The sequence below is a fragment of the Physcomitrium patens genome, chromosome 22 (genome assembly GCF_059467195.1).
Source record: "Physcomitrium patens ecotype Gransden chromosome 22, ASM5946719v1, whole genome shotgun sequence".
Lineage (NCBI taxonomy): Eukaryota > Viridiplantae > Streptophyta > Bryopsida > Funariales > Funariaceae > Physcomitrium > Physcomitrium patens.
The window spans coordinates 2399372-2426936 of record NC_143431.1 but is presented as its reverse complement, the minus strand read 5'-3'; the positions used below and the strand labels follow the sequence as shown (position 1 = coordinate 2426936).

At 36.1% G+C, this 27565-nt stretch overlaps 2 protein-coding genes and 1 pseudogene across 5 annotated transcripts; 2 read left to right on the top strand and 1 right to left on the bottom strand.

The window, feature by feature from the left end:
• Positions 1–9532: 9532 nt before the first annotated feature.
• LOC112275402 (uncharacterized) lies at positions 9533–13550 on the top strand. Of its 3 annotated transcripts, none has more exons than XM_090246230.1 (7): positions 9533–10060; positions 10474–11219; positions 11382–11607; positions 11763–11878; positions 12138–12487; positions 12595–12850; positions 13080–13550. In XM_090246230.1, the coding sequence occupies exons 2-7, from the start codon at positions 10692–10694 to the stop codon at positions 13302–13304; spliced, it is 1701 nt and encodes a 566-aa protein (XP_090102356.1). In that variant the 5' UTR covers positions 9533–10060; positions 10474–10691; the 3' UTR covers positions 13305–13550. The 3 variants fall into 3 exon arrangements, with proteins under 3 accessions (XP_090102356.1, XP_024361537.1, XP_024361541.1); XM_024505769.3 differs by having other exon boundaries at positions 9622–10060; positions 10477–11219; XM_024505773.3 differs by lacking the exon at positions 9533–10060 and adding an exon at positions 10125–10268.
• A 6678-nt stretch (positions 13551–20228) lies between these two features.
• On the bottom strand, positions 20229–21279 carry LOC112274731 (uncharacterized; annotated as a pseudogene). Its single transcript, XR_016500067.1, has one exon. The product of XR_016500067.1 is annotated as an uncharacterized LOC112274731 (transcript).
• A 2275-nt stretch (positions 21280–23554) lies between these two features.
• Positions 23555–27218, top strand: LOC112275251 (putative ADP-ribosylation factor GTPase-activating protein AGD13). Its single transcript, XM_024505466.3, has 9 exons — positions 23555–23612; positions 23705–23851; positions 24388–24478; positions 24648–24723; positions 24976–25139; positions 25424–25712; positions 25976–26092; positions 26285–26380; positions 26813–27218. The coding sequence occupies exons 1-9, from the start codon at positions 23555–23557 to the stop codon at positions 27098–27100; spliced, it is 1326 nt and encodes a 441-aa protein (XP_024361234.2). The 3' UTR covers positions 27101–27218.
• Positions 27219–27565: the final 347 nt, after the last annotated feature.

Here is a 27565-nt window from a genome sequence, read left to right as displayed (position 1 = left end):
ACTCTGACAACCGATTTGCCATATCTTCTGCTGCAGGATTATCAACTTTTGAAAAATCAAAAGTATCAAGTCGTGGATGATAGCCATAATTGGCAAAGAAAGGTGTTTGTTGCGTGGAAGAATGTACCGTATTATTATAAGCAAACTCTGCCAATGGCAGAAGGTTTGTCCAATCATCTTGTTGGTAGTTGATGGTACACCTTAAATACTGTTCCAAGACTTGGTTTACGCGCTCTGTTTGTCCATCAGTTTGAGGATGGAAAGCTGAAGATAGCTTTATGTCCACTTTTAAAATCTTGAAAAGAGTCCTCCAGAATCTCGACACAAATTGAGTTCCCCTATCCGATATGATATCTTTAGGCAATCCATGATAGCGATAGATATTATCAATGAAAAGCTTAGCTGTTTCTTCACCTGTGATAGATTTTGTACATGGCATAAAATGTGCCATCTTGGTGAAACGATCTACTATCACAAATATAGAATCATAAGATCTTGAGTTTGGAAGATCTGTGATGAAATCCATAGAAACAGAAGACCATGGTTGTTCTGGTATAGGTAATGGCTGAAGAAGTCCGTAAGGTCGATGTCGAGGAATTTTTGATCTTGAACAAATATCACATGATTGTACAAAGTCTTTGACTGACTTCCACATTTGTGGCCACCAAAAATCTCTTGATATGAGTTCCAAAGTCTTATTATATCCAAAGTGCCCTGCTGCTGGAAAGTCATGACGTGCTTGAAGAACACGCAAACGTGCTTTTCCTTCTGGAACATATAGGCGTCCTTCAAAATATAATAGATTATTCTTGAACTCGAACTTAGAAGAATCATGAGACTTGGAAGAATTATTCTCGATATCATGAACAAGAGGGTCTGAGGACATACTGGACTGGATTTGCTTGAGAAAAGTTGAATCAACAGTCAATGTTGATTTCACTGCTCGGAGATGAAATTGCTCCGGTTTCAAGAGGACCATTCTTTGTTGCTCAAAAGCTGCATCTCCTTCGTTTGGTGCAAAATAAGAACGTCTAGACAGGGCATCGGACAAACCTTGTTGTTTTCCTGGCCGATAAGTGATAATGAAGTCGAATCTTGACAAAGACATACTCCAACGAGCTTGATGACGATTCAACACGCGTGCTGACATGAAATACTCGAGGTTCTTGTGATCTGTATACACAATGACTGGACTAGAAGTACCTTCTAGATAATGACGCCATTCTTGAAAAGAATCCACGATTGCAAGAAGTTCTTTATCGTGGATCTCATAATTGATCTCGGCTGCTGAGAATTTTCTTGAATGAAAAGCTATCGGATGAAGTTTGTCATCTGTTCCCATTTGTGATAAAACTGCACCCAAGGCAAAATCCGATGCGTCTGTTTCCATAAAAAATGCCTTGGAAAAGCCAACACGATATAAGACTGGTGCAGAGACAAACGATGTCTTCAAGGCTTCAAATGCTGCTTCCGCTTCTTGATTCCATTGGAATTTATCTTTACTAGTCAAGCGTGTAAGTGGAGCTGCAACTCGTGAGAAGTCTTTGATGAAGATCCGATAGTAATTGGCAAATCCCAAGAAACATTGGACATCTCTCACAGTCTTTGGAATCTTCCAATCCATGATTGTTTGGACTTTCTTAGAATCCATCATAAGACCATCATTTGAAATGATGTATCCTAAAAAGTCAACTTGAGTAGTGTGAAATACACACTTTTCCATCTTGGCGTACAATCCTGCATCTCTGAGTTTTTGTAATACTTGACGAACATGTATTTCATGTTCTTCAACATTCTTAGAATAAATCAGGATATCGTCTAGGTAGCAGACGACAAAATTGTCTAAGAATTCACGAAATACATCATTCATGAGATGTTGAAAAGCAGCTGGTGCATTCGTGAGTCCAAAAGGCATGACATTATATTCAAAATGCCCGTACCTGGTTCGAAACGCAATCTTCCATTCATCTCCTTCTTTGATCCGTACTAGATTATATGCTCCTCTTAGATCTATTTTTGTATAGATCTTAGCTTGATTTAACTGGTCAAGGAGTCCTGATATCAAAGGTAATGGATACCTGTTCTTGATTGTGATCTTGTTGAGTCCTCGATAGTCAACACACATTCGTAAAGATCCATCTTTTTTCTTTACGAATAAAATTGGAGCTCCTGCTGGAGATTTTGAATGGCGTATGAAATTCTTCGCTAAATTCTCGTCAATATATGTCTTGAGTTCAGCCAACTCATCTTGCGATAAACTGTAAATTGGTCCAAATGGTGGCTGAGTTCCTTCCTTGAGATCGATTGAACAATCGTATGGGCGATGCTCAGGAAGAATATCTGCATTCTTTTTCTCAAAAACGTCTTGATAATCCTGATATTGACTTGGAATGCCACTTGAAGTCTTTACGCTTTCAGAAATAGGTGCAGCATAAATAGCAAAAGTTGATCCTTCTTTTGCTGCGTGTATAAATGCTTTTGCACCTATAGGTGTGAGTTTTACTATACTAGACTCATGGTTTTTTACTTGGTTAATAGAACTGTTACTAATGCTCTGAGGAAAATCAAGTTTACGAGAAATCCAATCTATTCGAGGATTATACTTTTCTAACCATGATAAGCCTAAAATTACTGGATTAGAGGGAGATCTAATTACATTAAAAATTACGCAACTACTATGACCATTTATTACTACATCTACAGGAAGTGTTTCGTGAGTTACATCTCCAGAAGACAACGGACGACCATCTATGACTTCTACGTGTACAGGTTTAGTTTTTTGTATTAATGATATTCTATGACATCTAGCAAATTCTTCATCTAAAAAATAAGATGAGGTTCCTGAATCTACCAAGGCAGAGGCTTTGTAATTATTAGATCCTAAACGCACATCTATTATAAAACAAGGAGATGGTTCTGAGGAGAGGATAGGACCTTCATTAGAAGTTGTACAAGATTCCAGCCGCACGGTCCCTATTGTAGCTGGACGTACTCGTTTTCCGACATACTGTCTTCTTTGATAGCCGTACTCCTCATTTTGTAGTTACGTCGCTTCTTTGGACAATGTTGAGCAGTGTGCTTAGGTTCTCCACAATATAAGCACAATCCTTCTTGTCGACGACGAGACTTTTCTTGCTCAGTAAGAGGTTTGAAACGTACCGCATCAATTTGCATATCCTCTACTTCCGAAGGTATGTGTTGAGGAGACGTCGGTGTTGCCATTGAATTGTAGTAACGTTGAGGCCCACTTGTGCGACTCTCGGATCGAAATTCAAAAAGTCGATTGTCGCACTTCACAGCAAAGTCAATTGCTTGACTCAATGTTTGAGGATCAGGTAAATTAAGCATCAATTTCTTTACCTCATATTATAATCCGTAGAGAAATTGACTCACAAGTGCGGCATCATCCCACTTGATATCAGTTGCAAGTTGTCGAAATTACGAAGCATATAATGTTACTGATCGATTGCCTTGTCGCAAAATACGGATCTTGTTGGTTGCAACACGAATTGCATCATGTTCTCCAAACATGGATCGAAACTCCGCCAAAAAAGCCTCCAGATTATCCAATATTGGATCTCGTCGTTCAAGAAAAGATGAAAACCATGACAATGCTGAACCTGAAAGAAGTGTACCAATGAATCTAACTTGTGACCCTGGAGTTGGATAGCTCTGGGGTTGAAGTTCAATCACTAGTTGGACCTGATTGATGAATCCTCGAAACTTGGATCTGGTACCATCAAACTTCTCGGGTAAGGTAACTCTCGGTTCTCTAACACTCGAAGGGTGTTCCATTCTGGGAGAAGGGACATGGTTTGGTGCAGATGTTGAAGCAGCCCCAATCATCTCTATATCTTCACTTCCTACCATTCTTGTTGCTCCTTGTGGTGGTAAATTGAGTTGATGCATCGCAAGCATTAACTCCCTCAATTGTTCTTGCATCTGTGCCATTGCACTCTTCATTTCAACAAGCTCTGCCATAGTAGCACTTAGAAAAGAGAAGATGTCTAATAACGCTCAAAATAGAAGAGAGGAATTGATAACAAAGAAAATACTAAGAACAATATCAGTTTAAAAGAGGGTAATCCGTAACTTCTAATGCGCTTATGTCTTATCAAGAAAAAGGGGTAATCCACTCTTAATCAAGAAAAGACAAAGCTCTGATATTGTAAGTGTACTCTTGTCAATCTGTCAAGGACAAGAACTCGATGAAAGCTAAAGAGTAAGTGAGACTTTTCTCAAAAAGAAATAGGACAAAATAGAAATATGTATATTAAGAAAGAAACTGGAATGGCTATTGCCAAAATACAAGAAAACTAGAGACCCTTGAAACTAGACTAGAAGCAAGAAAGGAGTTGACAAGAGTGAAGAGGGCTTCACTCTTGCCTCTATATATACTATCTAACTAGAAGCCACGTGGCGATGTTCTATAAGACCTCCAATATATGTTGACTTTCTAGGCCACATGCCTTTGCTTGCAAGGCAAGTTTTCTATGGATAGACCACGTAGTTAGCTTGTTCTTTAAGCTTCCAACATGCGTGGCACATGGCTAACTTGTTGACCAAGTTTCTAACCTAAAAGTCAACTATAGACTCCTATAAAGTCAAAGCAGCGTCTATGAAGCTTCTAAGAAGCTTCTCTAGAAGATATTACACAATTAACCTACTTTTACATACTTTTATCTATTCATATAGGTAATTATATGTATGTCCGTGACAGCTAGTCCCTTTGGAATATACAACCACTACTCAAAGTATAAAAGATCTCCTTCCACCTTGAACTTGTCATTATTGACACGTTGCATGATATCGAGGGCTATAGAATCTCCAATAGTTGCGGTACATACATAGTTGAGGAAGTCACCATCAATTGGCCTTATAGCATAGCAAAGCCTGAATTATTTCGACTTCAATAATGTTGTACACTATTAATCAAACGCTGCTTCTCTAGCCTTTGGCACTAGATACGATCTCCTTGATAATGCATTAGATAGTCTTTGTGGCTTTCTAAGCCAATAAGTAATAACAAAGTCAAACTTGGATAGCAACATATTCCATTGAGCTTGACGATGATTTAGAACCTGAGCTGACATGAAGTACTTCAAATTCTTATGATCCGTGTATACGGTCACCGGATGCGTAGCTTCTTTGAGAAAGTGATGCCACTCTTAAAAAGAATCCAGTATCAGAAGAAGTTCTTTATCGTGGATCTCATAGTTAATCTCGGCAGTAGAAAACTTCCAAGAGTAGAACGCAACTGGATGAAGCTTCTCGTCTGTACCTAACTACGAAAGTATAACTTCCATAGCAATATCTGAAGCATCAGTCTCCAAATAGAAGGCCTTTACAAAGTCCGGATGTACCAAGATTGGAGCCATAGTAAATGCCATCTTAAGATCTTGAAATATTTTTTCTACTAGAGGTCTCTATTCGAGCTTGTCTTTACATGTCAACCGAGTAAGCGGAATAGCAACTTGAGAATAAATCTTGATGAAGATCTGATAGAAGTTAGCAAAGCTAAGAAAGCATTGTACATCTCTAGTCGTCTTTGGAACTTTCCATGATACGATTGCTTCCACCTTCTTAGGGTCCATCTTCAAGCCTTCTCTAGTTGTAATGAATTCCAAAAATTCCATCTCAGTTTGGTTAAACAAGCACTTCTCCAACTTGGTATAAAGTCCTCGCTCGAGGAGTTTTTCAAGGACCAGACGAATGTATTTTTCATCCTCTTTTACATTCTTGGAAAATATCAAAATATCATCTAAATAGATGACAACAAAATTATCAAGGTGCTCCAGAAAGATGTCATTCATCATGTTTTGAAAGACTACTGGAGCATTGGTAAGAGGGAAAGGCATGATATTATATTCAAAATGGCCATACCTTGTACAAAAAGCTGTCTTCTATTCATCTTCTTCTTTGATTCACACGAGGTTGTAAGCTCTCGTTAGATCAATCTTTATAAAGATCCTTGCATGCCCAAGTTACTCTAGAAGACCTGATATCAAGGGTAATGGATAAGGATTCTTCTTTGTCACATTATTGAGACCTTGATAATCCATGCACATCCGTAGCAAGCCATCTTTCTTCTTCACAAATAAGATTGGTGCCCCAACTGGCGACTTCGAATGACGAATGAAGTTCTTAGCTAGATTCTTGTCAATGTACTTCTGCAACTCTCCTAACTCCGTCTGCAACAAATTGTAGATTGGGCCAATAGGTGGTTGTGCTCCTTCTTGCAAGTCTATGGCACAATTGTATAGTCGATGCTCCGGTAGTACGTTGGCATTTTTTTTTTGAAACACGTCTTCAAAATCCTTATATTACTCCGGTATATTTGTTGTCAAAATCTTCTCTCCGCTAGTTGCAGTTGCATAAATGATAAACGGTGTGCCTTCCTTGCATGATGTTACAAATGCTCTTGCTCCCATAAATAAGGGTTTTTTGATTTGGGATCTTCTAACATGCTTACTCTCGGAATGTTTTATAGGAAATGTCATCCTTTGTAACCTCCAATCTATAGATGGATTATGCATTTATAACCAAAAAAGACTAAGAATAACAAGGTTTGACAGGGTTTTAATAATATTGAAAATAATATAACTACTATGGTCTTTAAACGTCACCTCTATAGGTTCTGATTCATGGGTGATACTACCAGACAATAAAGGTCATCCATCTATTTCTTCTATGTGAACAAGTTTAGATTTTTATACTAAAAGAATCTCGTGACGCTTAGTAAATTCTTCATCTAAAAAGTAAGCAGATGCTCTTGAATCTAATAATGCTAAGGTTTTTAGTTTTTGAGGGCCAAAAGATAGAGAAATAGTAAAGCAATGGGTAGGCTGAGCGGAAAGAGAGGGACTTGATTGTTGTTGTGGTATTAAATTGTCCAGTTGCACGGTCCCTATTGTGGCTGGACATCTTTGTTTTCCTGAACAAATGTGCCTTTGGTCCTAACAATGCGTCGATTTTGCTTCTTGGCACAGTTTCCAGCTCTGTGGCCTTCTTCACCACAATATAAGCATAGTCCTTCTTCTATATGTCACTTTTTTTCTTCTAGAGTTAGGGATTTGACACGTACCACGTCAATTTACATGTCTTCCACCTTTGAATGTGAATTCAGGCTACTTGTTGACATAGTTGGAGCGTGGTGAGCTATATGTTGTCTTAAACATTGGTCTTGGTGACGTTGAAACAAGCGGTTATCACACTTCACAGCTTAGCTAATGGCTTCGTTGAGCGTTCATGGATTGAAAAGAGATAATAAAAAATCCTTCACGTCATCCCTCAAGTCCCAATAAAATTTACTCATCAATGCTTCCTCATCACAGTTGATGTCGCATGCTAATTGTCTAAAATCTGATGCATAGACTAACGTGGAGCATGCCCCTTGTCATAGCAATCACATCTTTGTTGTAGCTCATTAAGCCTTGTCATATTTGCTAACTGCTTCCGCTAACGCCTCCAAAAAAGTTTCAAAGTTATTCAAAATTGAAGATCTTTTTTCAAATAAAGGAGCAAACTATGATAGAGCTTGCCCCGTGAGCAAAGTTCCAACTAGTCCAACACGTGACTCCTCCATCGGATAGCATTCAGGCTATAAAGCTATTATCAATCTAATTTGATTGTCAAAACCTCAAAACTTAGAACGCGTACTATCGAACTTGTTTGGAAGGCTAATTCGGGGCTCTTTTTGTTGTAAGACCAATGGTCCTTGTTGAACTAGAGGCAAAGCTACTTTTCTTGGTACTGAAGCTTGAAGTTAGTGAATCCTTAATTGTGCCATCTTTGATGCTCCATCATTATGAAGTCTTGCAATGATTCCTTCAATCTCTACAATTCTCTATGATAACATAGGAAGAGTATTCATAATGGCATCCGACTTGGACTCCGAACTTTTAGTCATATTAATATCTTGACCTCTGACCATTCTAAGAGAAGGAAAGAAATGATTCTACAAGAAGACAGTATTGGTTTAGAGGAGGGTACTTTGTAACTTCTAAAACGTCTTAAAACCTTCAAGAAGAAGGATAATCTACTCTCTCCAAGAAAGATAAGACTCCAATATTATAATAGAAAAAATATCAATTTAGAAGAGGATAATCCGCAATCTCTAAAATGCCGGCACCTTCAAACAGAGTGATAATCCACACTCTAACAAGAAGGAACTAGCTCTGATATAAAAGATGAGTGTAGTCTCGACAAACTGTCACGAATTTAAAATATTGACTGGAAATCTAAACAAGAAGCTCAAGAAGAATTGGCAAGAACTAGATTAATCAGATGAGTACAAGAACAATACTAGAAAGGTGAGCTAGAGCTCCAAAAGATGTGTTGTCGAGACTGAGGATCCCCTCAGTCTTGGCTCCTATATATACTACAAGCTATGAAGCTTCTCAAGCAGCTTCCACGAGCTTGAAAACTTGTCAAGTAGCTTCTACAAACTATAAAGCTTCTCTAGAACCTTCTAGAATCTTCTGCAACTTTCTAGTGTATGTCCTGGACAGAATGTCATCATATAGCTCCTAGTTACATAATATATATAAAAGCAAGAATTAGGCCTTTTTTTTATTCTTATCAAATCCTTTCTGGCTTTTAATCTAGCTTCAAGAATTTTTAGTTTCTTAATCTTTAGCAATAGCTATCCCAATTTCTATTTAAATATACATATTTCTTTTTTATCATCTTTCTTTGAAAAATATTTCACTTGTTTATTTATTATGTTTGAGTTCTTATATTTGACAACTTCCTAAGACTTTTAAATTCCAACATGCCTCCCAATATGAATAACATAGTAACAATAGAGTATTGTAGACTTAAAAGATTTATAAGATAACCCAACTACTACAAATGTTGTCTACTTTCTACAAATAATGCTTGCAATTGCATTGGTTCACTATTCTTGAGAATTTGACGTTCTACAAATTGTATAAACACGACCAATATGTACAAAGCATTTCTTAGTATTGTCCTTAGTGCCAACAATAATAGTTATACTTGTTGGATAGATACAAAACCCCATTAACTTTGTTACTTAAATCTTCTCTTGCTATTGGCATTTGATGTAGTACTCTCACCAGTATGAACTCTGACACTTCTACTCCTTGTTCCACCTCTGTGAATGCTCCAATTTTTGAAACCCATTACTACAAGCAAGGGGGTGTTAGCAATTGCCCTAGTTAGGGTTTCATTCATAGCTCCCCTATTCCATTCATCATTCTTGCAGTCACATGCGCTGCAACTTTATCACGTATTGTTCCCTATGTTAATTGAATTATTCGTTCCCTCCAGTCTCAAAGCAATAGCCTTCTACACTAATCCTAAATCCACATCCCCACACAACATCCTGTGTTCCAGAAAGACACCAGAAAAGACCTGGTTCAACAGAAAGAGATGGAATGTTATCATAATTGCTGCCCAAGTTTATGAAAATCAGCAAAGTGCAGAGGGGAAATCAGCGTTGTCCCACAGAGTCGATGAACTTAGATCTTTCAGGCCTGTGAGGAGAAGACTCATTGCTAGGATTGCTGGATCTCGAGCACAAATCCAATGTGAAGAGGTTGCTTTCGAAGGTACCCACAAAAGAAGAAACCGAGACTGTTTGCAGAAGAGTAGTTTGAGGACATGGGAACACAAACGCGAACAATGGGAACAAATCAAATATTGGGAACGCCAGAGCCCTATTTCCGCTCATCTCGTAGCTTCGTCTTTACACAGCTTCGAAGTAATTTTTCGGAATTCTCACAAAACATCGAACCTGATTGCTAGCAGTTTGTGTTTTCCATATGTTGACTATTTATTTATTTTTGCAATTTATGGATTTGCTATGTCAGTAGCAGTGTTTCTGCAGTTGGGTCACACGTGAAGGTCCAAGTAAGTTAGTTGTTGGAGAATTTGATGGTTGTCGTGGAGGAAGAAGCTCGGAGGGGATTAACTCTGCGTTGGAGTGTGGAGTTGTGGGACTGTTGAGGCTCTTGATCATGTGAGGGATCGTTGATGTGGATCCACTTTTGTGGTTGAAGTGTCACTGGTTCGCTGGATCTAAATTCCTGTTGAAGTGAGTAGTCCTAACCCTAATTTTGACACGGATGGGCCGTGGGGTTTGTTTCTCCATGTTGTTGGAATGATCGAATTTGAGTACATTGCATCATCTCCTGAATTTCCCAGTTGAATCCTGATCTAAGGATCTATGTAGTTGTGGAAGTTTTATTGTGTGGATCTACAATTGGGCTTATATTGTTTGAAATTTGTGTGTTCAGCAATAGGTATTTTTTGACCTCGTTGTTGGTTTCTGTATTCTCTACCTTGTCAGATACTGGTACTTTGAAATTTGTTTCTGAGGTTTCTGTGCTATCAAAGCCCGCAGTGGTTACAATTTCTCTTTACTTTTGCGTTTGTCAAAGTGTGTTCCGAATTGGTTTTCGTCTTCAGGCATCACCTTCTTAATTGACTTTTTTGTGTGTAAACCAGCAGGGTGCCAAGACCTCCAATTTTGGATTAGGCCTTTCGAAGCTGTGGTTTCGTGTCTCTCGTCTTGAATGAGAAAATTGCGGACTATTATCACTCCCTTGTTGTTGCTGTCACTTAATCCTGAGAGGATTATCAGAAGAGGCAGTTGAAGGCTCGGGACGATGCTATTGAGTGTAGGAGGATCCATTAAGTTGCATTGATCCCTTAATCATCCCAACATGGATGAGCATTCTCCATCATCTGCTATGTCAGAGGACAATTTTGGCGCTTCTGCTTTCAATCCGTCAGCCCCAAATGTATCGCAGAGTCCGCAAGTAGCTACATCGATCTCCTCTCTCATACGAGACACTTCTTCACCGTCTTTTAAATCTGTTCCTATTTCGCCTTCTTCTGCTTCGCGATCGGCATCATCATCCGCCCCGGCTAGTCCAAAGACCAGCTTTACATCGAGCATTGGCCAGCCGTGGGGGTTGTCCAAAGCAGAGGCGGATAGTGGCCCTGCAGAAACAGTCAGGCATCCTCTTATGAGTCACCGTTCTTTTAGTGACGAGGATGAAGAAGATGCTGTCTCAGGACCATCTCCGGCGAAGCTCCCAACTGGTTCTGCAGCGTCCACAACCCAAACTTTCTCGAAATCTCCGGAGGCTGTATCTTCTTCTAGACCCAAGCTGAACGCTACCTCTCTCTCGTTTGGCAGCCGCTCGTTTCAAGGCACTCCTGATGTTTCCAGCTTACGCAAGCTCGCGGTACAGTCTTCGATTACTCGTTTACGATTTTAAGTGATTTTGCCATCTAATTCAACATCGGGCAGGTCCAGAGGGACGATTTCATGAAGGGCGATCGTATTAGTTCTGAGGGAATGATATATTGGAACAATGCTTCCTAAATCATTTTGGTTTGTGCTACAGAGACAAGGGGCCTGGAGAGCGTTGGTGGACAAGGTGAAGGGTGCAAAGAAGCAGGGCGTACTAACCACTCCAGTGGATGAGCTTAACTACGCAACTTATCATCTCTTAGCATTAATAAAGCTGCGGAATTATGGCGCAGCTGCGTCTGAGTTGGCAGCTGTGGGTGACCTTGATGCTACGCAGTATTGCTACGAGGAGTATCCTTCCGTGTACCCTGGCAAATCAGGTATGTTAGCTTTTTGCTTTGATTTGTTTTGGTTTTCTGTGGGTCTTGCATTGCTATTTATGTTCGGAGCCGTCTTTCTTCAAACTACCTCAGCCATAGAAGTGATTTATTATGTGCTTGCCTTGTTGTTGGCTTCTCAATTCTCTCCTTCGCAGGCTCAATGGTGCCGTTTGCATTGAGATGGATGCATGCCGACTTACCCCATCGAAATGGGCAAACTGCTACGACCATTGAACGACTATATGCTCTTCTAGATTTTTGTAACTCACGAGTAAGCCTTTTTACTGTACCTGCCTTACTACCGTAAGTCACTGAATTACGAGTTGGTCTTAATAAGTTGATTATCTCATGCCTCTTAATGGTTTACATTCTTCTTCTTCTTCTTCTTCTTCTTCTTGCCAGCTGGAATTCATGACCTTAATCGTCAAGTATTTTCGCATTCTTCTGCCGACAATGATCACTTCCTCAGCTTGACCCAGTTTAGTCATTCTTTCATGCTCATAATGCATAAGTCCTGGTTGTGTGTCCAGGTTGAATCACTACAATCAATCGATTCTGGTAGTCGAAAGTCTTCACTGCCATTGGTGCATGCTGCAACTGATACCCTAACCAATCAGCATGGTGACATGCCTGGTGGCGATGAGGGTACTCCAGTTGAACGAGCGGAACCTGGAGAACATGCTTCTACAGAGGAGGTGGGCACAAGTGGAGAAGAGGAAGACTTTGGAGAGTTCGTAGCTAGTGATATTACTGTTACAGGAAAGTTTCTCCTTACCTGGATGAAGCGGAAAGAGGCTGTTGTTTGTGCTCTTGTGGGCCATCATCTATTTCAAAAGCAGCATGTTGTGGCGTTGCAGTGGTTGAATCAGTTACTAGCCAGGTGAGTTGAATCGTTTACTCGAAGTTGTCACATTATTTTTCGAGATATGTTGAGGTGACTCTTCGTCGAAGACATACAAGCAGCAAATGACACCATTTATTCTGCAGTTCTCCTACAGATACAGATCTGCTATCAAGGGTTGGTTATGTTCTGCTTCAGCTTGGCGACCTAGGAGGAGCTCAGCAGTCATTCTCTAAGGTCGATGCACTTATCTCAGATTCAGTGGACGAGGAACTCTTGAACTTGGCAGGACGAAATCGAGGTCTTCTTCACTTTGCTGAGAAGCAGTATTCTAAGGCCTTCAATGAATTCGCCACCGTCTTGAGCAGAAGTCCATATGATACGGTCTCTGTTAACAACAAGGTATCATATTTATATACAACTTTCCATCTGCCAGGAGTAAAAGCACATCCTAATTTGCTGTGCAGTTCTGTACAAGGATCAACAGAGTTTTGCTCAGGACTTCAATCTGTTATTCACTGTTGGTAATGGGTTCATTAGATTGGACCTCTGATTCTGCTCTTCAACACTGATTCATCCTTTGTTGACGCCTCAGTTTATGATGCTGGATACTCGCAATTGTGTTTGGCAGGCGCTTTGTTTGATGTACCAGCGGGAACTTCTTGGAGCAACATCGGTTCTGGAGGACTCACTGCAGTCTAGTCCTCAGTCCTCTTTAAATGAGACCTTGGTCCTTAATTTGTGTAGTATGTATGAGTTGGCGTCCATGAACAGCGTAGAGTCGAAAAGAGCTCTCAGTTCATGGCTTCTGACTCATGCGCCTGATGATTTCGACCTCTCATGTACACGCTTGTAGGAACCTTCAAAGGTCGCGTTTCACAATCCTTACATCGTGCAGGTTGGCGATTGCCAATTGTAAACTCATTTGAAGCCATGTTAGGTAAAGGAGTGGAGACGTATCTGAAAGACTCGTTATGTGTAGTACCTCTTTATCCAAGAGGCAAAAGAAGTGATTGATTATAAGTGGCAACAGCATCAGCTATGTATTAATCGACCAACGGTGGAGCATATCCCTTGTGATCTAAAAGAATATTTGCAGGTACCCATGTATGATATACCTAGTCCTTGCAGTGTCACTAGAAGCTCAACTATGCCCCTGTATCTTGTAAGCGTTTGTTGGGATTCTACAGCGTTGAATGACTGCTCTCTCGCGGTTGCATCTTCAGGAACATAAAGTTTATGTTGCAACTCTCAGAATTCAGTGATGTTTCCGAATGATATCTTGTGGTACCCACAGAACGTTGGATACAGATTGGCAAACCAAGCACTTCCAACAGAAGCATAAGCTTTACAATTGGTCCGATTCATCTTTCCCATCTGCGGAAACGAAAAGTCACTACAAAACAGGTGCTTCCGAAAATGCTAGTAATCCAGACAGTTCTGCTTGGAAACTCAACACCAGCAAACAAAACTGGGAAAACTTGTGGGAGCTCACCATGAATGATTCTTCTTATACAAAGTGAAAACCTGTGACCACAACACTTCAAGGTCTTTCCTCAGTCGATCAAATGTGACCCCAATATCTCCACTGATGTTCAAAAGAGGGACTTCAGAGTTATGCATTAGCAAATTAGCATCCATGCGTCTCATCTGTTGATTATGGCATGGTGTTTTTCACTACTTGTCTTATTTGTGCTCTATACAACCCATTTATTGTCGAATATACAAAAAAAAAAAAAAAAAAAAAAAAAAAGACTTACTGTGTTCAGCTGTGAAACATCTAACCTTGCCTCATGGAAGGCTAGCACAAAGATATTGACTTTATGACATATCATACGCACACACACAGTTTTGACAAATAATCTTATTTATTTATTTATTTATTTTCAAATTTTGATGAAGTTTAAAAGAAAATTGTGGTTAAAATATTTTTAAAGTATTGGAATATTTTGAAACCATATTTTGAAATTAAAATTTGAAGTTCATTTATAATTTTGTTAAACACAATTGATTTTTTTCTCTACTTACATGTGTTTAACAAAATATATTTGAATTATATGTATTTTTTAGCATTTGTATTGTTTATTTTACATGCATTATTAAAGACGTGCTATAAAAACACATCACAGCCTATTGAAGTATTGGAGGTAAAAAATTACAACATAATAATCAATTTAGACATTTAAAGTTTTCAATTTTTATCAAAACTGTAAAGTTAACAATATTTTCTGTTTATGTATAAAAAAATATTATTGTTTAAATAAAAAGAAAGAATCAAATTTCTAATCCACATTAAAAAAAAGAAAAATATTCTGGCAATATCTACTCTCTTAGTACAAGTATTATGTTGTTGCCATTGAAACAAGTCAGAAAATTGACCTTAGAATTTGTGACTTTATGATTATTGCATAAAGAAACAAGTCAATAAAAATATAGGACTAAAAGTAAAGATATTTCATTAACAACAATAAGAAGACTACAATTAAGAAGGTAAGAGGCAAAAAAAACAATTATAAATAATTTACTTTACTGCAAAAACAAGATTATCTTGTAAAAACATTCATCAACTATATATATATAAAGACGAAAATATTTTTGTGCTTAGAATTGCTAAAATTCCTAATAATTCAATCAAATTAATTTGGATTTTTTGGTTTGGTGCTACAAAAAAACATGATAACTAATGCAAATAATTAGATTTATTTAGATACCTTTTACAAAAAAAACATTACTTAAATAATAGAGCATATCAAGTGCAACATTGATATATTATATTATAATAAGATATAATATAATTATAATATAATATAATATTAATAGTAAAAAACCTTGGATTTAGATATATTTATTTTATAGTTTAAAAATATTTGAATTTATTTATTGTTATTATAAATTTTGCACCAAGAAAAAACAATATAAATTGTCATTTGCAAATAATAGTGGAGATTTAAACTTCTGTTTTTTACGATTATTTATTTTAATATGTGTAACCATCTAAAGTTAACATCTATAGAATATATATATATATATATATATAGTTAAATATAATTTTTAAACAAATTTTTCAAAATTGAGAATTTATTAGATTTTGGTAATATTGCAATCAAAGAATAAATTCAAAATCTTAGAATATAATATTGGAAAATGACTTATATTTTATGATTATAAGAATTTATTTAAAGAATATTAAATTGTGTATTAAACTTTATTACAATATATATTATAAAAAAAACAAAGTAATAGAGCATAACAAGTGCCACATTGCTGGAATGGCAAAGAATGTTGAATGTTGTTTGGAATGAAGATAAGAATAAAAAAATTTATCTAATATTGTGTATATTTGTGGTTGTTGTCTTACAAGTATGTATTCTTTAAGACACATAGAAATATAAACTAGAAAATAATCTTATATTGTGTAGTTAAAGATATCATGTTGTAATAAACATGTCATGTTATTAGATTTTATTTGTATTGAGTTAGAATCAAAAAGTAAAAAAAATATTACATATATAAAAATTTAAATTCATTAGAATATATGTTGATGTAAAAATGTTTAAATCTTTATTTGTAAAATAATAAAAATAATAAAAAATAAAAATCAATAAATTTTATAAATTTATAAAAAAAATTCTCAAATATAATTATATTAAAAAAAATAAGAAATAAGAAATATGAAGAATATATTTATTAGCTTAAAAATAAATGTAAAGAAAATGTGAATTGCAATAATTATAATAATTACATGATTTTTGAAAAATAAACCAATCAAATTATTACATATTTAAGAGAAAAAAAATTGAATGAAAATATTTTTTAATTAAATCAAATACAAACTATATAAAGTATAATAGATAAATCACATTTATATTATAAAGATAAGAAGCTTGCAAATATTGCAAACATCCTTAGCTTCCTAAAATGTATAGGATATTATGACAATCAGCCCTTGTTATAGTCAATTTCTTGATATCAAAGAAACTATTGATTATATAGTATAGTTGACAATACATTGTATAATTAATGTTGATAAGAATAATTTTCTATATATCAAATTTTTATTCTTATTATATATTAGTAGAAATTTGTATTTTTGGGCACATAAATTTTATTTATAGATAATAAATTAGAGGTCTTTTTATAAGTTGTACAAGGCTTTTTGTTGATTAATAATTTCTTTGATTTTGAATTATGAAAAGGTTTATTTTTCTCTTTGTCTCATACCTAAGTTTTCTAATTATATAAATATATATAAGACTAACCAATTAAAACATCTAATAAAGTCAATACATTACCTACATTACATATTGGTTTTTAGAATTATGTCTTATGTCTTCACACACAATGCCTTACATCTTCATTCATAATATCTTCTTTGGTATATCTCTTGGACCTTGATAATGTACTACACTTGCTTTTGACAATGATTTTTGGATTTAAAAAATATATTTTATATTCTCAATTTTTACATTGAAACAAGTCTTTATTCAAACCATAGTAAAACTTTAAAATTATGCTACCTAAATATGTCCAATTAACAATGCAAAAAAAATTTAGACATGTGCCATTAAAAGATAAACAATCCAAAAGCAACATTAGAAAAATTGGCTAATAAGTTTTGATACTACAAGTCAATTGTATTAAAGATAATTTTATGTAAAGTAACATGATTGAAATTGTCTAATAACATGCAAAAAGATTTTAAAAAAAAAATGTATGTAAATTAGCAAGTGGATTCATTTAGAAGAGGCCTTCATAACTTTGGTGATGTTGCTCTTGAACTAAAAGTATGAAAGTTTAGTCAAGGACTAGGAATTAATTGACATATGTAAGGTTTTAGCTTGATGGCATGTAAGATTCAAAAAGAGACATACTCTAAAAAATTATGTCTTGTATGGTAAGGTGAAAAGTGCTTCATTAGAGGTTTAGCCAAAAAAGTTGCATCAAGTCCTATAAGCTTAAATACTATGTGATATCTTCTAAATTAATTAAATTTTCTTATATTACAACATACTTCTAAATTAACTTTAGCAACTTTTGGTGGAATATATGGACAAAAATAAATAAATAAAATGCATTACTTCATTACTTGGTACAATTAGAGATTAATAGAAAAAATTATTCTATTCTTAAAAGAAAGTAAAATAATGCATGTTTTTTTCAAAAATAGAATGTTTAACAATTCCTAGTGAAGTATCATTACAATACAAATTTATCAATGGATCCAATAATTTTTCTTAGTTTACTTGCATTATTTAATCAAAAGATACAAAATCGAAGAAAAAATATTCTTTTGTTTTGTCATAATACTAATGTCTACTTTGAAAAGAACATGGTGTTAAATTTTTCATATGTCCAATTGTATTTTTTTTGCCATCTAATACTATTGCTTATCTCTAACCATGGGATGCTAGAATCATTGTTAATTTTAAGTACAATGTAAGAAACCATTGCTTTAGAACATTGTTACCAAATTTGATAAACTTCCAAACAATCAAGACTCAATACATCTGCAAAAGATTGATTTATATAAATTAGTTATATTTGTCAGAGAGACATAAAGGAAGGTAAACTAGAAAAAAATTACAAATTATTGGAGGCACATAAGAATAATCACTCCTTCATATATTTGTAATTAATAACATCAATATTTATGTGTATGACAACAATGATTTACATTATGTTTGCATGGATATCGCTTCTTCGCTCAATGAGCTCCCAAAGTAAGAAGATGATGGTCTAATGATGGAAAATAAGTTTACTAAAGTTAATAAGAATGTTATAGTATTTGATGAATTTTTTAACTTGGAGATTTTGGCCTTGGTTGTTGAATCAAATAAAGATAGAGTAGAAGATGACATTGAAAATGAAGAAATCTATGTTGAAGTGTAGGTGATAAAGGCATGAGAGAGAACAATTAGGTGTCAAACATTGTCAAGTTGCATAGATTAGAATAATGATTCTAAAATTCACAAGAATGATATAGCAATTTTTTGACCTAAAGGTTATTGTGCATTATACAAGGTCAAACAATCAATAATAATAATAATAAATAAATAAATAAATAAATTTTGCTATGTATTTAGGTACCTCACTATATAGTCAATAAATATGTATTGTAGATACATACTTTACATAATTACACTTGTTGTTGTTAACATCCTTTGAAATATGGTTGATAGAGACTACATAATATTTTACTATGAAAGTTGACTATATCCAAGGTTACTTTAGGTGGTGCAAATTGGAATCAGCAAAATAGATTGATTGTAATTCTATATTAACTTTGATAAAGTTGACTATAAAAAATACTAATTATATCTTTAAATTATAGGAAATAAAAATACCACATAAAAATAAAATATTTCATTTATCACAAATAATATATAGATATTTATATATTTAATCCTTTAAATTTCTATTTTATATAAGTGAGTGTTAAAAACAAAATAAAGAAATAAAATACATGTAATCTTCTTTTTCTACATATTATAAATTATGATATTTAATAATCTTGTATCTTGTAAAATCATTTATAAGCAAGAATATATACACATATATGTTTTTTAAATCTATGTTTTTGGAATTTGTTTTAAGTCATACAATAATTTTTCAACATGTATACAAGATTCTGAAAGTATGGATTTGATATACATTAAGCAAAGTGTTACACCAAATATGGATTCAATTTCAATTTTATTTCAAATTCGATTTTTCCAAATTTAGAATCTTGTATTACACATTTCAAATTCGATTTCAATTCTTTTAAAGTTTACAAATTTAAAATATTAGAAATAATTGCTTGTGACTAAATGAGTAAATAAAAGTAATAGTTGAAAATGTTGATATTTGTCTTGTATTTAGAATCCCTTCAACTAGCTTAGTCCACTGGTTTTTAAACAATACCCATGGGGGTTGAGAGGTTGGAAACAGAATTCTTGCATTTGATTCCTAAACTGCATTGTTGAGAGTCTAATCTATTTGCATTTGTAATAAGCTCCAACAAAAAAATATTTTTTTTTAAAAAAAAAAAAGAAAAAAAAAAAGAGATTTATGCTACCTACATTAAAATTGGTAGTAAACAAGATAATATCTAGTGATATAGATGAGCATCATCATCCAAAACCCAAACCATCTGACCCCACCTTTGGTGACATTACTTCCAAATTTATCTCTTCTTCGTTTCCAATAAAGCCACTCAAAATGAAAAAATCAAAAAGCAACACAGAAATCTATGTAAAGTTTGAGGTGGAATGCCACAAAATGCACATCAGCTGTTAGCCATTTTTGTGACCGCCACTTTGCATAACAAGCAGAAGCAGGAACCATCTCTTCGTAAACACAACCAAAACCCTGAGGACATTAACAGGCGAACAAACTATCGGTTTTTCGTACTTATCATGCAAGGCAAATGAAGAATTTGCAACTGGTTTCCTGTTAACAAAAAAAATAAAAATACTGCAGGCTTTTCGGACATGTATTTGACAACAAAACTCTAGCAAAGTGTTTTCATCCTGGTACCTAAAGAGATAAGGATCATTGAACTCATTGGCGTGAGCACTAAAGCGAAGTCAAAGCAATTGCCCATTGAGAAAATTTGAGCTCATAACTCAGGTCCAAAGGACTGCAAGGTCATGGTTCTGAGTCAACTTTTTATGTTCCAGTGAAAAGCGCAGTATGCTTGAACATCAGATTTAAACAGTTTCGACAAGATGGGGCACAATTCGCTCATCTCGGGTTGGAATATACCAATGAATCAGAAACAGATATGTTAATCCGAGGATGAAAACACCAATTAGCGGCTTTATTGTGTGAAAGGACTCAATCGGGATAAGTATTCTTACGTGAGCGATTGATCGAGTTCTCCAAGGACATCCAATTTATGACCATCATAAGAGCTTTACAATGTCACTGCCGCTTCAGCTTGACGCTGCAGCTGCAATGTTCTCACGTTGTTCTTCATAGCCTCTACAAGCCACAACACTCCTTCCTGTATACCAGTCCCCTCGTAAGCTGAGATGCCCTGAACTCTCAGCTGAACGCTCTTTTGATCCTTGAGCTCCAAATATCGAGACAACTCCTCTGCATTCACTGCATTCGGCAAGTCCTGCTTATTGGCGAAAACCAGAATCGGAGCGCCTTGCAAATCAGGATGTCTGACGACCTTCTCCAGTGCTGATTTAGTATCTTCGAACCGGTTTCTACTTGCGGAATCCACTACATAAACGACTGCATGAGCCTCTTCGTAGTACTTTTCCCAAATGCTTCGTAGCCCTAGTTGTCCCCCCAGATCCCAGAAGATGAGCTTTGTTTTATGAGCTTCCACCCGGCCGATATTAAGACCTACAGTTGGAACAATTCGGTCAGGTGGTAGACCTTCAATGTCTGAGTAAAGAGTTTTGAGCTTCTCAAGCAGCGTGGTCTTCCCAGACTTGTCGATTCCCAGTATGAGCACATGAAACTCAGCATGACTAAATAGATAGTTCCAAAGACCATACAGAAGGGAAAACATCCCTTCGAGCTTTCACACGCTTCAGATGAGGAAACCAATCACATCTACTTTGAAACGTAATATTTTGTCCGACACAGGAGCACTAATTGACCACAATCTGCAGCAACCCAGGTAAACATATGCACTAGGTCAGGTTTAAGGGTGAGACCGGTGATGTTCCAAAGCTTGTGGTCACCGCCTCTAGGAGGATTAAACTGAGCAGATGTGTCCTCTGACCTCTCGAACCCATAAACTTTCTAGTCACTTTCCTCTCCCCCACCCTTCAGAAGGACCAAAAACAAAAACACATGAGACATAATCTTCTAGTCATGGGCGCGTTTCAGCCGTAGGATACTCCCAAACAATATATAAAAGACGGGAAAAAAAAAAAAAAAAAAAAAAGCATCTCACTCAATAAACGCATTACCTAACTTACAAGCTAATCCTAGCGAAAAAACAGAAGAAGTTGCGTATTTAATCCGCCACACGATCGTTTCGCCTTCCCAAGTCGATTCTAGCCACAAGGAGACAGTACACTTCACAGCACGCAGTTTAAGCTGCGAATTGCACAAACGCAAGCCCCCGCCGAAACTTTTCTCTCTCTGTCTGGACACCCTCACAAGCGACGCAGGCAAGATCTATGCCCACAAAACACCAAAAAATTGTCAGAGAAAAAGACGAAGAACGAATCTGGGTCCCGAGCAAGCGTCCATTGCAACGTCTACGGAACAACGAGCTCTGCACACACACTAGGGTGTCCATTCCCTCCTCTCCTCTCCGGGACGACGGTTCCATTCAGAATGTCTGCCCCACACCCGACCGTTAGGGTTAGAATCGACCTCCTATTCACCTCAACTCCGTCTCCGAAGGTCGAGGTGAGGCCCGCTTGAGGGCTGCGGCCCTGTTGCGGTTGAGACCCTCTAGAGGTTGAGGACCGGTCGGCTAGTGAGGTTTAGTGGTTCGGGATTTCATGGGCCGGTCCATCAAATGGTAACTCAAGTGGTGGGAATAAATTTCTCTTGGAAATGTCCACTATATGATAATAATAATAATAATAATAATAATATATATATTTTTTCTTTTTATGTATATTTTTAACTATTAAAAATAATTTATGGAGTTTTTTTATTATATATATATCTAGAAGTCCACTTTCAAAGGCTATAGTACAAAAAGTCTTGCAAAGGTCTCCTACGTTGTAAAGAAAAAATTTCTCTTTAAAGAATTGGACTTTTAAGGTAGTATACAATGAGAAGAGATTATGAAACAGAGAAAATCATTTTTTTATTATACATCAAATTTATTAATTTACATTTTCTATTCTAATAATTATAATAAATATTCTTTTTGAAATATTTTATTGTTTAGTTGTTGATTTTAGGTCTATTTCACACCACTTCTCTATTTTTTTCTTAAAAATCAACTTTTTATGGGGGGGGGGGGGGGGCTAAAGAAAATCCTAAGAGATGATACTGTTCATGTTGTATTATAACTGTTATTAATCTTTTCCTCTTACAACCTTTGAGTTGATGTTCCTATCTCATAAAGTTAACTCGATTTCATATGAGTAAGGATTTGAAAGTTGTAGCCACTCATCTTGTTTCCAAAGTATAAACACTCCTTTGGTATGTTGGTTTGCTAAAAATATTTTGAATGTCATTTTACGTAGATTATGGAATAATTAAAAACCATATAATTAAGAATATAAATATTTTTTATTTATTTAAAAATATATATGGTGGTTTTTTGATATTAAATCTATTTAATTAATCAGCTAAAAATTGAAAATAAATATAAATATAACCTTGAAACTTTTTATATATCATCATATTTCCACCAACATTTATGTAATCTTGTATGTGGTAAGAGAATTTTTCGAAAATAAATTATAATGGAATAAAATGGATTTAATGACAGTTGTACTACTTCAAATCTTAGAAAAACTCATTGATGAGAATAATAATAAAAAAATCATAAGATGTATATAATAATAAATATCTTTTAATTACATTAAAATTTAAAATCTAATATTAATTTTAATTTTAATTGTCTTAAGTTTCTCAACAATTTTTGGCAATTTTTTTAAATATGGTTCTATCAGCATCTGTAGTTAATAGCCTCTCTGTACCAAAACACCTAAATAAAGCCCATGTAGAACCACAGAATGTGTTGGGAATTCTTAAGATAAGGCTTTTATTGTCATTATAATTATCAAAAATAAGATGTATAAAAATGGTACGAATTTTTTTTGAATCTTAAATTTACTATATAATTTATAAACATATGTTTTTATTTTATGCATGAAAAAATGGGTCCATCAAAATTTCAATAACATATCTAAAAATAGACATGTTTAATGCATTCTTACAGATCATCACAAAAATGCTTAAGAAATCTTCGAGTACTGTGGGTAGTGTTGGAGTCTTGCAACCAATAAGTTCTATACACTTAAATGTTGGAAAACTAAAAATACACTAAGTTGGAAAAACTAAAAAACTAAAAAATATCTATTACTATGTTAATCCTAGGGTTAGCCAATAATAATAATAATAATAATAATAATTAAATAAAAATACATATATAACGAGGAGGTAGACTGCCCAAATTTCAGCCAGACCATGAGGAAATCAATCGATATCCTCATCCACATCACGGACCTGGACGAGGTCCCGAGACGTGAATCAAGACCTGAGCGGAATGGGGGACCAGGAGCTGCGGCAGTGGCACCAGATCGGAGCCGCACCGAGACTGGACTTGTTTTGCCGCAGATCGACAGCCAGTTTGTGTTTCGGATTCCTCGTATTCTGCTGTTGTTGTTGTTGTTGCTGTTGTTGTGTACTCAGTCTGCGTCGGAGCGCTCGCATTCCGCTCCGCAACGACGCTGCAGCCTCGCTGCCCCGGTCGGTACAGGATCGGTGAGCAGGATTCGAAGCATTTGCTCTGTGCTTCGGTTGTGGGTCTGGTCGATTCGCCGCTAGAACTCCAGTGCCTCGCCGTGTCTTCGGTATATTCGACTCGAATCTGAGGTTTCTTTTCCCTCCAAGAGTCGTTGCTTGATTGCGTTACCTATCCCTTGTGTATAATTCACTTGCGCTTCATCCCTTTTGCATGAAACCGGCTCCTGCCCAGGTTGGGATGGGTTGGATTCTGACGATGTGGTCGAAGCACTAGTGACGAGCAGCACATTTCTGAGACCACGACATGTGGTTTCTGTTTTCTTAGTTTGCGCACCGTGCTAAGCTATGCTTGTAAATTCTGTAAGGTTCGGCGGGAGTAGAGTATTGGATTTAGTTCAAGGGATTTTGAAATGAGTCGTCGAATCTTGGATACCGCGGTTTGTTTGCCTAGCACTGTCGGGAAGAAGGTAGTTGTTGGGAGTTCAGTTCTGAGACGAGCTTAGGGTGTTGATTTTTTTTTTTTTTTTTTTTTTTTTTTTTGTGTGATTGCGCAGAAAAATTTGTAATGGATAAGCTTAAGAAATTGCTGCAACAACCGGACAACCGTCTGTGTGCAGATTGTAGGGCCCCTTATCCAAAATGGGCGTAAGTCTCTAATCTCTCTCGTTTTTCTTCTTCCAGTCTGTGTTCGACGGGTTTTGTGAAGATATCCAGTGTAGAGCGTCCCTTTATTTATTATTCAAATATAATTACTTAGAAAAATTCTTAGATCGTAGGCTTTATTGACACTGTTCTGTAAAATGGGTTTACACAGATCGACAAGTATAGGAGTGTTTATATGCACCAAGTGCTATGAGGTGCACCGCGACCTTGGTGCACACATCTCCACTGTAAGTCCACCATCTAGATTTCGAGATATATCCGTAGTATTTGCATGATCAAGTTCAATCGTTGTCTTCATTGATTCATTCATTGCGGCTTTGGTGCCAAAATTGAGCTGAAAGCTATTACTTCTCCATATCACACAGGAAGGGTTCTTCTCCTTTAAACTAAGTAGCATGACATTTTACGTTTTCTGAATCGTAATCAAGTGCTACGAGAATGCAGTGTGTTAGACCTAAGATCTAGTACTCCTGTTCCAGGTGGTTTCTGTGAATCTCGAAGAATGGTCAGATGAGCAAGTTGAGGTCATGGAGGCCGTGGGTGGAAATGCAGCAGCTAACTCTGTCTATGAAAAGTGCATACCTTCTGATGTTCGAAAGCCCTCTCCAAATGCATCTATTGACGAACGTACTGACTTTATAAGGTGATCGATTTGCTCAATTATTTATCTTACTATGGATAGGAGTGTTAATGTGGGGAGAAACACTTGCACCCATACTTTAGTTTGAATGTTCTTCAATGTTTGGATATCGTTTTATCTTGTAATATCTGTTTTGATTAATATAATTTATTTCACGCATCAGTCTTCTGTAATATTGAACTGCAGGAATCTTTAAATGTGAAGCATTCTTTTGTACTTCAAGATTTTTTGAAAGACGTCTTATACAACTACTCTACTACTTATCTGACGTTCACCAAATTGTGCAGGCGCAAATATGAGGATCAAGAGTTTTTGAAACCAAACTTGCGAATGAAAGCTACTTCTCGTACAAGGTCTTCTTCCAGCACGGAACCAACGAGCCTGAACCCATCAGCACTTAGCAACAGGGATTCAGTGAACAACAACAGAGATTCGGTGACTAGCAACTCTAGATCATCTCGACTAAATCAGGGTGAAACCCCACCAGGTAGTTTTAATAACTACTCGAACTCTTCTTCCTTGGCTTCAAGTGGAAGAAGTGGTGGAGTGTCATCCCGTTCCAGCTCTTCCAGCTCGGTAATGCCCAGTTAGTTAATGCTTCATTGTTCCATAAAATTAAGAAGGAAAGTTGCAGCTTCTTGATGTACCTCATTGTGAACTTAATAGCGTAGCGGAGTATACTGCTTTTAGAATTATATGCTTTTATGCAAGAGTAATTCATACATAATATCCTTCACTTTATCAAATAATTCCAGGTTTAGGAGCCAAGTGTTCACGTTCGGTAGGGACACGTAACTAAAATTAATATTCGAACGTTTTGAGGACTTGTGGGGTAACAGGCTCGCAAAGAAGAGTCGTTGGGGATGTTGAAAGTGACAATCATAAGAGGCAGGAGCTTGGTTGTTCGAGACCTTCTGTCTAGTGACCCTTACGTTTCTGTCTCTTATGGAACGCAGGTATGCATTTGTATTGCATGATAGCTTCAGCTCTTAGTCGCATCTTACAACAAACCCCTTTATTATTAATAAACTTGTTTGTAATTTCCTGGGTTCCATCAGCCTCTGTATTTGTTACTGGGGCGGATAATGTTGGATGGAGAAGTCACGTAAGTGTCAGATCTCATCGATTCGTATTTTCATTTGCTGCAGACCTTTAAAACTGGAGTGGTGAACAGAAATCTCAACCCAGTCTGGAAAGAAGAATTCTACTTCTCAGTCGGAAACCCTCCACAACCGGTCAAGCTGGTACGTTTGCAAAGGAAAAACTATCTGTACAATATTGGATTCAGTTTGCTAGTCAGTTTTTACTACCTGTATGGAATTCTATCATTGACTTTGTCAAGTATAGGGAACAATTTCATTAAATGCTGATATTTCATGAACCCCACTTGTTCGATGCCGGTTGTAAGATGTTCTATACATGAACAATCAGTATACTCCAACATATCATGCTTCTATTCTGAATATCTTGGTAGATTAGAATATGTGCAGGCTTGTGAATCATCTTACATTTCCATCCACGAACACTAATATTGACCTACTCATCACCTATCACCATATTTGTATAAGTGCTTGTACAAAGTTCTCATGGGTGAACACTGAATTTACCAAGATGAATTCACTGAATGGCTTGATCATTTGCTAAGAAGACTTGGTGTGATACCCTTGTAATTGCAGGAAGTGTTTGATCATGATGTGTTTTCAGCCGATGATTCCATGGGAACGGCAGAAGTGGACCTCAACCCTCTCATCCTGGCTGCGCAGATGCACCAAGGTATGTTTGAAGCGTTTGGTTCTGAGAAAATAGGTCGATGGCTCGCTACTAGCGACAACTCTCTAATCGAAGATAGCAACATTGAGGTGATCGACGGGGTAATCAAACAGGACATAATTTTTAAGCTCAAGAATGTGGAGAGGGGAGAGTTAGAATTATCGCTTGAATGGGTCCCAATCCATGCACCGTAGTCTGCCTTTGAATGTATGCTGCACAGGTAGCTGATTCTTTAACGAGTTCAGCTTCAAATGGTTTTCTTATGTACTATGTATCTCATACATGAAGGTGTGCTACATATATTTTCTAAAATGCAATTGTTGAAGAGTCAAAGATGACTGCAGTCTCTTTTTTCTTTTTTTCTTTTTTTTGTTTTCAAATCACCTTCTACTATACAAGTATAGTATGGTAGGAATTATTTTTTTGAAGTCTAGATCGTTTTTGGCAAAATGCTATCATGTATGGGGTTAAATATTTAACAAGGTTCTTGCAAAGTTATGTGTTTCTATTTAAAAGTTTTACCATTTTTTTCATGCATTTTCAAATCTCAACTTTTTATTTCAATGGCCTATTGCATGTTACGATTGTTTCTATCAATATTGTTTATATTTTTTATATATTTATATACCTTATCTAATTTGCATCGAGAAAATCACATA

Bases quoted from the DNA above. Each gene is read 5' to 3' on its own strand.
- LOC112275251 (XM_024505466.3), top strand. From the start codon at position 23,555: ATGAGGAAATCAATCGATATCCTCATCCACATCACGGACCTGGACGAG. The intron at 23,613-23,704 runs GTGAATCAAGAC...GTTTTGCCGCAG, and splicing joins CCTGGACGAGGTCCCGAGAC to ATCGACAGCCAGTTTGTGTT. The intron at 26,381-26,812 runs GTACGTTTGCAA...TTGTAATTGCAG, and splicing joins CTCCACAACCGGTCAAGCTG to GAAGTGTTTGATCATGATGT.
- LOC112275402 (XM_090246230.1), top strand. From the start codon at position 10,692: ATGGATGAGCATTCTCCATCATCTGCTATGTCAGAGGACAATTTTGGC. The intron at 11,608-11,762 runs GTATGTTAGCTT...TCTCCTTCGCAG, and splicing joins CGTGTACCCTGGCAAATCAG to GCTCAATGGTGCCGTTTGCA. The intron at 12,488-12,594 runs GTGAGTTGAATC...TTTATTCTGCAG, and splicing joins TTGAATCAGTTACTAGCCAG to TTCTCCTACAGATACAGATC.